Source organism: Balaenoptera ricei, chromosome 14, assembly GCF_028023285.1.
Source record: "Balaenoptera ricei isolate mBalRic1 chromosome 14, mBalRic1.hap2, whole genome shotgun sequence".
In the NCBI taxonomy this organism is placed as follows: Eukaryota; Metazoa; Chordata; class Mammalia; order Artiodactyla; family Balaenopteridae; genus Balaenoptera; species Balaenoptera ricei.
The window spans coordinates 16,927,759-16,938,065 of NC_082652.1; the positions used below are offsets into that span (position 1 = coordinate 16,927,759).

The 10,307-nt window shown below is 44.1% G+C and overlaps 1 protein-coding gene across 1 annotated transcript; it reads right to left on the reverse strand.

Moving 5' to 3' along the window:
- Positions 1-1,070: 1,070 nt before the first annotated feature.
- Positions 1,071-9,511, reverse strand: PLA2G1B (phospholipase A2 group IB). The gene is made up of 4 exons (XM_059895061.1): positions 9,448-9,511; positions 6,662-6,821; positions 6,040-6,167; positions 1,071-1,189 (listed from the first exon to the last, which is right to left on the reverse strand). Exons 1-4 carry the CDS (start codon positions 9,479-9,481, stop codon positions 1,071-1,073), a joined length of 441 nt encoding a protein of 146 aa, XP_059751044.1. The 5' UTR covers positions 9,482-9,511.
- Between the last annotated feature and the right edge of the window lie 796 nt (positions 9,512-10,307).

Sequence of the window (10,307 nt, forward strand, 5' to 3'; positions counted from 1 at the left end):
TGAGACACGGAAAGCCCTTAGCACAGTGATATGTGGTAGGTGCTCAAGATGTAGAAGCTGTTATTGTTAATTATATTTCATGACTACAGTGTAAAAATCAGCTTGTAGAGTGCGGTGAAGGCTTTGAAGGGTTTAGAAAGGAGTTATAGGAAAAAATGTTTAACGCAGTTGGAAACGGAGGCAGAGAAATAAGGGGGTGAGATTTGGCTCAAACTGAGGAGCCCACCACTTCAGGCAGGGCAGGGTCATGGTTAAGAGCGTGTGTTCTGTTGGACTTGCTGGGTTCAGATCCCTTCTTTGCTACTTACGAGATGAATCTTGGTGGGCAGGTGACCTGGCCTATTGAAGTTCAGCTTAGAAAAATAGGATTTGCTAATAGTGTCTAAATCTTATAGGGCTGGACTTTACTGGTGGCGCAGTGGTTAAGAATCCGCCTGCCAAGACAGGGGACACGGGTTTGAGCCCTGGTCCGGGAAGATCCCACATGCCTTGGAGCAACTAAGCCCGTGTACCACAACTAATGAGTCTGCACTCTAGAGCCTGCGAGCCACAATTACTGAGCCCACGTGCCACAACTACTGAAGCCCACGTGCCTAGAGCCCGTGCTCCGCAACAAGAGAAGCCACCACAATGAGAGGCCCGCGCACCGCAACGAAGACTAGCCCCTGCTCACTGCAACTAGAGAAAGCCCGTGCACAGCAGCAAAGACCCAACACAGCCAAAAATAAATAAATAAAAAATAAATTAATTAAAAAAAATCTTATAGGGCTGTCCATGGAATTTAGAGACACACAGTTCTGGCACAGAGTAAATTATCAGTGGTTGTTAATCATTATTAAAGTCTCATGGTACTCACTTCCTAGAAATATCCCTCTAATTCAACTTCCAAGGCTAGAAGGAATGATGCTCACAAAGGACCAGGAAGTGACTTAGTCGTGTTCAGTAGATAGAGAATAAAAGAATCTCCAAATGGGAGGCCTTTCAACAAGATACTTTATTGGAGGGCATGGTGTAAGGTGAAAGCCATGGGGCAGGTAGGGAATCACAATTTCCTGGGACGATACTCAGCCCTAACAGTACTTCTCGGTGTCCAGGTCCTTGTGCTCCTTGTTGTACGGGACCTTTGAGAAGCAGATGGCAGCAGTGCGGTCACAGTTGCAGATGAAGGCCTCACAGGCGTCGTTTTTGCCTGGAAAAGGGCAAGAACAGAAGACTGAGCCAAGGCGGTTCATGCTTTGTACAATCCAGGGGCAGGAAGAATTAACTGAAATGACCTGGTGGCCATTCCACTGGTGCAAATTTAGGGTTGACAGATAAAGCAAATAAAAATACTGGAATTTCAGATCAACAATGAATGTAATATTTGGGACACAGACTAAAAAAATCATTTCTTGTCTATCTGAAAACCAAATTTAACTGGGCAGCCTGTTTTATCTGGTGATCCTAGGTGTGATAGCTGCTTTTTGGAAAGTTCTGTCTATTTCACACCTCTAAATGTACTCACTGCTTTTAAAACCCGTATAACCACAGAACTCTGATAACATAGGCAAGCAATTGCAAACCGTATGGAAAATACTATGACATATACTCAAGGCAGCAAAGTATTGTACATTTCAACTTAGTGAAGTTTCATAAGCCAATTTCTCTAAAGTGCATATTTTAAAAATTACAGAATGGCCTTAAAATACAATATTATACATTTAAAATAATTATGTCTATATGCGGAAATGTTTCCAAGATATAATTTTTTAAAGAATTTCACTTTTTTAAAATTAATTAATTAATTAATTAATTTTTTGGCTGTGCTGGGTCTTCGTTTCTGTGCGAGGGCTTTCTCTAGTTGCGGCAAGCGGGGGCCACTCTTCATCGCGATGCGCGGGACTCTCACTATCGAGGCCTCTCTTGTTGCGGAGCACAGGCTCCAGACGCGCAGGCTCAGTAGCTGTGGCTCACGGGCTTAGTTGCTCCGTGGCATGTGGGGTCTTCCCAGACCAGGGCTCGAACCCGTGTCCCCTGCATTGGCAGGCAGATTCTCAACCACTGCGCCACCAGGGAAGCCCCCAAGATATTTTATTAAAGGGAAAGAATACATAGTATATGCCAAAAAAATTTGAAGGGCAATACATCTAACTGGTTATCTTGGGTATTAGGATTACAGGTGCCTTCTTCTTTCCATGACATACATTACTGTAGAATTTGAAATTACATTACTTTGACCTTGTTTACTTTTGTAACCAAAAGAAACAACAAAAATAACATTTAAAATACATTTCATGGAAATAAAAACCAAAATAAACGAATGGGACCTAATGAAACTTAAAAACTTTTGCACAGCAAAGGAAACCATAAACAAGACAAAAAGACAACCCGCAGAATGGGAGAAAATATTTGCAAACGAAGCAACTGACAAAGGATTAATCTCCAAAATATACAAGCAGCTCATGCAGCTCAATATCAAAAAAACAAACAACCCAATCCAAAAACGGGCAGAAGACCTAAATAGACATTTCTCCAAAGAAGATATACAGATTGCCAACAAACACATGAAAGGATGTTCAACATCACTAATCATTAGAGAAATGCAAATCAAAACTACAATGAGGTATCACCTCACACCAGTCAGAATGGCCATCATCAAAAAATCTGCAAACAATAAATGCTGGAGAGGGTGTGGAGAAAAGGGAACCCTCTTGCACTGTTAGTGGGAATGTAAATTGATACAGCCACTATGGAGAACAGTATGGAGGTTCCTTAAAAAACTAAAAATAGAACTACCATGTGACCCAGCAATCCCACTACTGGGCATATACCCTGAGAAAACCAGAATTCAAAAAGAGACATGTACCACAATGTTCATTGCAACACTATTTACAATAGCCAGGACATGGAAGCAAACTAAGTGTCCATCAACAGATGAATGGCTAAAGAAGATGTGGCACATATATACAATGGAATATTACTCAGCCATAAAAAGAAACGAAATTGAGTTATTTGTAGTGAGGTGGATGGACCTAGAGTCTGTCATACAGAGTGAAGTTAGTCAGAAAGAGACAAACAAATACCATATGCTAACACATATATATGGAATCTAAAAAAAACAAAACAAAACAAAAAAGGGTTCTGAAGAACCTAGGGGCAGAACAGGAATAAAGACGCAGACGTAGAGAATGGACTTGAGGACACGGGGAGGGGGAAGGGTAAGCTGGGACGAAGTGAGAGAGTGGCATGGACTTATATACACTACCAAATGTAAAATAGATAGCTAGTGGGAAGCAGCTGCATAGCACAGGGAGATCAGCTCAGTGCTTTGTGACCACCCAGAGGGGTGGGATAGGGAGGGTAGGAGGGGACGCAAAAGGGAGGGGATATGGAGATATATGTATACAGATAGCTGATTCACTTTGTTATACAACAGAAACTAACACAACATTGTAAAGCAATTATACCCCAATAAAGATGTTAAAAAAATGCAAAAAATAAAAAAAATAAATTTCAGTTTTATTATCCATAATTTAATTATGTATATCTGCTTACCTTCAATAATCTTATTAAGGTTTTGTTTCTGTCTGCTCCTTTCTCTTAAAAATCATGAATGTTTTCCTCACCCACTCCATTAAAGCATAAATTAGTGCTTAACTAGATTATGAAGTGTGCATAATGAAATAATTATTTAGTGAGTTATTGTTTTTTTCTTTTAATTTTTTTATTGAAGTATAGTTGATTTACAATGTTGTGTTAGCTTCAGATGTACAGCAAAAGTGATTCAGTTATACATATATATATTCTTTTTCAGATTATTTTCCATTATAGGTTATTACAAGATATTGAATATAGTTCCCTGTGCTATACAGTAGGTCCTTGTTGTCTATTTTATATATAATAGTGTGTATGTAGCAAGTTCTTGTTAATCATGTGAATAAACATCTTCTGCTGCAGGCTTCTTGACTTGCTTTTGGGGGGAGAAGGCAGTTGCAGTTAAAAATAATTATTTGCAAAAATGTGGGGGGTGTGTGTGTGTGTTTCTCCTGGGGAGAGTGTCTATAGCTTTCATCAAATTCGTAAAGGAGTCCAGAATCCATAGAAAGAAACTCTTGCTGATCAAGTTGCTGTGCAAAAATATGATTTCCCATGTATTTGGCTTTCTGAAGTGGAGCACAACCAAAATCTCTGTTACCAGGAGACTGTGTAAGCAAATTAAGCTATTTTATGCAGCAATGAAAGAAGTAACAATGAAGACTATGAAACAATATGGAAACATGGTCATAACATGGCGATAAGGGAGAAAATGCAGAATGCAAGATTGTATCTAGACTGTGCATTCATCAAACATTTACATCCAGCAGGATGCCAGGCTCTGCTCTAGATTCTGGGGATACAGCAATGAAGAAAACAGACAACAATCCCTGTCCCTGTGAATCCTACTTTCTATTGGAGAGATAGCAAATGAAGAAATAACATAAATATATCAGCCGTTCAGAAATTCTGTGGAGAAAATAAAGCAGAGAGAAAAAGGATAATGCTGGAGAGATGGAGGGAGTGTGTTTGCAATTTAAAAGAACACGTTGAGGGAATTCACTGGCGGTCCAGTGGTTAGGACCCCGAGCTTCCATTGCAGGGGGCCTGGGTTCGATCCCTGGTCGGGCGCGGCGCCCAGCCAAAAAACAAAAAATAAATAAAAGAACATGTTGAGGGAAGACCTCACTGAGAAAACAACATCTAAAGAAAGATCTAGAAAGAGGGAGTGACTCAATCAGATATCTGGTGGGAAGTGTTTCATGCAGAAGAAGCAAAGGACTTGAGATGGGCACATGCCTAGCCAAGTTAAAATGACATAAGCCTTATTCCAAAGATAAGGGTGAAAAGGAACACAGAGGCATGAAACCATTTATTTATTAGGATGATGAGATGCCAGGTAATTTTTTTCTTGGCACTTGGGGAGTTGGATTATGGTTATTCCAGTGTTGTTGGTACGTTTTTTAAAAAGTGGGATGTATCTGTGAGTGCAAAATGAAGGGCAATGAAAATTCAGAATGCTGGTCTCACACGACAATACCCTACACCTCTCTGAATTGTCTGCTTTTCAGAACCGCCTTCATGAAGAGACACATTTCACCATGAGCGCTGCATAACTTAGTGGTTAAGACCAGAGCCTTTAAAATCAGAAGCAACTGAGTTCAAATGCTGGCCCTACCACTCATAAGTTGTGTGATTTGGGGCAAGTGACTATTTTTGAACCTCAGCTTCCTAAACTGTAAAATGGGCTTAATAAAACCTATCTCATATACACACCTTGCCTAGTACCTGGCATGCGATGAAATCCTGATATGTGCTAGTTCTTAGCTCTTTTTATGAAACAATGAAGCAGTATGGCATGGCAGTTAAAAGCAGAGGTTTTGGAGTCATATAGACCTATGTGCAAAAACCAAACACCGGGGCTTCCCTGGTGGTGCAGTGGTTAAGAATCCACCTGCCAATGCAGGGGACACGGTTTGAGCCCTGGTCTGGGAAGATCCCACATGCCGCAGAGCAGCTAAGCCCATGCGCCGCAACTACTGAGCCTGCTCTCTAGAGCCCGGGAGCCACAACTACTGAGCCCACGCGGTACAACTACTGAAGCCCGCGTGCCTAGAGCCTGTGCTCTGCAACAAGAGAAGCCACTGCAATGGGAAGCCCGCGCACCGCAACAAAGAGTAGCGCCCACTTGCCGCAACTAGAGAAAGCCTGCACACAGCAACGAAGACCCAATGCAGCCAAAAATAAATAAATAAAATAAATAAATTTAAAAAAATTATGTAAAAAACAAAACACCACCATTTATGGGCTGTGTGCCCTTGGGCAATTAGCTCAGCCTTCTGAGCCTCAGTTTCCTCATCTGCAAAAGGGGGATAATATATAGTACCTATCCCATAGGGTTGTTTCGAGGATTAAAGGAGACGCTGCCCAGCACCAAGAAAATGATCAATCAGTGGTGACTATCATTACAATTATTTCTCCCCATGCCTACTGAGGGCCTTTGAGCCAACAAGGGGGTAAACCTACTGTTGCAGGTGATCTCAGTGTTAGAACACGAGTATGAGTAGCTTTCGGTGTAGGGATTGTCCAGGAGGAATGTACAGCTGTCTAGTTTCTTGGCTTCTAGGTAGCAGTTGTCGTGTGTCTGGCAGCACCTGGAGAGGGGGAGGGACAGAGCTGAGGCAGGAGCAGGGGTAGGGCAGCAGGTCAGCCTGAACCTGCTCCCTCAGGAACAGGTGGGGATGTTTTAGCTGACCTGCTCTGAGAGGTACTGGTCCTGCGGCTTGAAAAAATGAAGTCCTTTTCTCACGTTTACTGAAGGAGATTTTAAAATGGTTTCAGGAATACAGTACAAGCCTGTATTCTGAAGATGCAGTGAGGGTTTCACCATTGCAGAAGACTGAACCCTTGCAGTGTTGTTTTGTGTTGCAAAGTCCTGCCACTAGAGGGCAGCAGCGCCCACTACTTTCCATCCCCGACCTGCTTTCCATCCCCGACAGGGAGCATTGGATTCAGGCTTTTCTAGTTTATATGAGGTGAACGTGTGTTATCTTCAGCAAATAGGCAAATCTCCTTTCTGTGCCTCGTGAGATCTTTGGCTTGTGCCCTCCTCCCATCCCAGGAATACTCTCCCGGCAGATCAACTCACGTGTCCAGTTCATCCACAGGGGTCCCTGATCCACCCAGGCCACAATAGCAGCCGTAGTTGTTGAAATCCATCAAGGGTTTACTGCTGGGCATCGCGCACTTGATCATGCCGCGGAACTGCCATAACGCCCGCGGGCTGATGCCGCTCTGGGCAGCGCCCACTGCAGGAAGACACAGCCAGAGTTCAGATACGTCCTGGTTGGCTGCCGGCGCCCCAGGGACCCCACTGCCTGCTTGCTCTCTCAGACCCCACGCCGTCCCCCTGACCCCGGCCAGCCGCCTCCCTGAAAAGAGCTGGATACAGGAACCTGGTAAAGTGAATAGGAATTTTCTTAACAGCTCACAAAACATAAAACTCACCATTTTAACCAAAGCGTACAATTCAGTGGTTTTTAACATATTCACAGAGTTGTGCAGCAATCACTACTAATTCCAGAACATTTTCATCACCCCCAAAAGAATACTCAGTACCCATTAACAATCGCTCCCCTTTCCCCCCTCCCTTCTGGCAACGACTAATCTGCTTTCAGTTTCTATGGATTTCCCTATGCTGAACGCTTTGTATAAATGGAATCATACAATATATGGCCTTTTGTGACTGGCTTCTTTCACTTCACATAACGATTTGAGGTTCATCCTTGTTATAACATGTATCAGTACTTCATTCCATTTTATGGCTGAATAATGTTCCACTGTGTAGATAGACCACATTTTTTTTAGCCATTCATCACTTGATGGACATTTGGGTTGTTTCTACTTTTTGGCTATTATGAATAATGCTGCTATGAATATTTGTGTACTAGTTTTTGTGTGAACATATGATAGTTTAAAACTATCCCTGTTATTTATCCAGCAAATATTTATTGAGCACCTACTATGTGCTAGTCACTGCCCTGGGAGCTGGAGATACATCACTGAGCAAATAAAAAAATCTATAACCTCATTGTGTTTATGTCCTAGTTGGGGAGAAAATAAGCAATAAAAGTAATAAATAAGGAAATCGGATATTGTGTTAGAAGGTGGAAAAATTGGTGTAGGGCAGGGGAATCTAAACGGAGGGTTGGGTGGGGGAATGACAGGGTTGGAGGGGGCAGGAATGTAAGGAATAGTGAGAGGCCTGTGTGGCCTCTGTTCTCAACAGGGAACAGGACGACCTCTTTTCTGCCCCGGGACCCATGCACCTCCTCTTCCCTCTGCCCGGCACACTGGTCAGCTCAATTTTCAAAAGGCTGGAACATCTTGGTTTAAATGCTACCTCTTCAAAGAGGTGCTTTGACCACTCAAGCTCAGTGGCTCCTCTGCTACCACTTTTCTTCATGTTCTTTATAGTACCTCGAACAATCTGTATCCCTCTATTTAATGCCTCCCTCTCATAGGACCATAAACTCCTCAAGGACAGGCCTCATGGATTTTATTCCCCAGGGCCTGACACAAAGGAAGCACTCAATAAATATATGAAGAGTTACATGAATGAAATCATCAATATGTGGTTTTTTTTAAAGTAATTCTTTATTTATTTACTTATTTATTTGGCTTAGTTGTTCCGCAGCATGTGGGATCTTCCCGGACCAGAGCTCACACCCATGTCGCCTGCATTGGCAGGCAGATTCTTAATCACTGCGCCACCAGAGAAGTCCCAATATGTGAATTTTTAAAAGTGCCTGGCACATAGTAGATACTCAATAATTATCTATTAGGTAAGTTTTCAAAGTCAGCCTCTAGCTGAGTGTTTGCCCAAATCAAGCACAAGGCTTGGAACAGCCGACTTGGAAGCAGGACCTCTTTACCTCCTGTGTAGAGCCCTACCTGTGAGATTTGGTGCCCTAAAGAGAAGATGGCGCTAAGTGATTTGGGGATACTATCCAATCGGCCATCAGTGTCATCTCTTTGCCCCATACCAGGCCCTTCCTGTGCTTGATCTGCTGTGGACACTGAAGCCGCTCCACGTGCTTAAGCTCCAGGGCGAAGGAAGGGCGGCAGCTGGTCGTTCTCCCCCAAGAGCAGCCTCCACGGTGGCAGCCCACAGAGGCTGCGTCCAGGAGCAGAGCCTGGAGGCTGCTCAGACGGGAGTGGCCTGGCTACCTTGGCCCATCTCCAGACCCCCCCTTCTACTTCCCTCCGCTTTCTTTCTCTCTGATCCAGCCAGCTCTGCTCTTTGCAGAGGCCAGACCTGCACAAAGCTCCTGCTCGTGTGTGTGCGCGGGCGTGCGTGCTCCTCGGACGGGGAGCATGGCTCGTTCATCTCTGAGTCCCCAGTCTCAACCCTGAGCCTGATACCTTAGAGGCTGTGATATCATCAATGTTGAGTGAATGAATGAACAATGGCTGAATGGGGTGGGATTTGAATTCTAGTGAATTCTGATTCTATTCGTTTATTCAATAAGTAGTGCAAACAGCACTATTCCTGCTCCCATGGAGCCCATGCTTAGGTGTGGGTGTGGGATAAAGAAAGAAATGAATCAACAACAGACACACTGCAGGCAAAGAACAGGCGTTGAGAAGACCTTGTACCGAGGCCATATGGTAGGGGAAAAGGAGAGGGGGCTCTCTTAGCTTGAATGGAAGGGGTTAGCCTTTCTGAGATGGGTCATCTGAGTTCAGACCTGAAGGTTGAAAGGGTGCCAGCTGCGGGGGGGATCTGAGGGGACCCCAATATGGGACCTCTTAAGCCCCACGGTGAGCCCTGAAAAAGACTCCAGGTCTGGCCAGCCTTGTGAACTGTGGGCCCCATTGCAGAGGAGAGAGATCTCAGCTCAGGAAGGGGTGGAGCTGGGGGGACTCGCCTACCTGTGAGCAGAGCAGCCAACACGAGGAGTTTCATCCTGTTGTCAGTTGGTGAGCAAGAGAAGAGACTGATGTCACCATGGCCTCCCTTCTTATAGCTGCCCCACCGCCCCAAGATAAGACTGTAGTGTTTGCTTTGCTCCCTGCTGACTCTGGGTTGGCCTTGAGTCTGTCTGTTGCAGAAATATTCCTGAACAACAAGCAAGCCCTGGCAGCCGGGGGGCATTGGAAGTAGTGTACATATTTGTCATCAGTGCTTTTGACCGAAAGGGATTATTTCTGGAGGTGCACATCTTGGAATCTTGACCCTCACACCCACCCCTTTGCACTCAGCCCAGCTTCATCATTTGTGTGTATGTGTGTGTATATGGGGGGGGGGGGCGGTGTGTGTGTGGCAAAGCTGTCAACCCCATTGAACAACCGGGAGAAGGGGGGATGGGAAGGAAGTGACGGTTGCCTCCATGCCCTCTCATGTGCTTGAGTCTGGGCTGTGGGTCTTGTTGAATGGTTCCCATCAATTATGCACTTTGCTGATGAGGAAACAGGTTCAGAGAGGTGAAGCAACTTGCCTCAGGTCACACAGCTAGCAAATGGCAAAGCAGGGGCTCAAACTTAGGTATGTCTGATTCTAAGGCACACATTTAATTTTTTCCCCACTACATCAATACCATTCCCTTCTCCCCATTCCCCACAGTGGGCTTGTAAGAAAACCCTGGGCTTTGGAATTCTAAAGGCTTGGATCTGACTTGTAGAATAAAAAGGGTTTTAGAATTGTCATATCAAAGGTCTAAATAACATTTTTAGGTGAAATTCACATTGTAAGACTTTATTATTATTTATTTATATACCGTTATTTATTATAA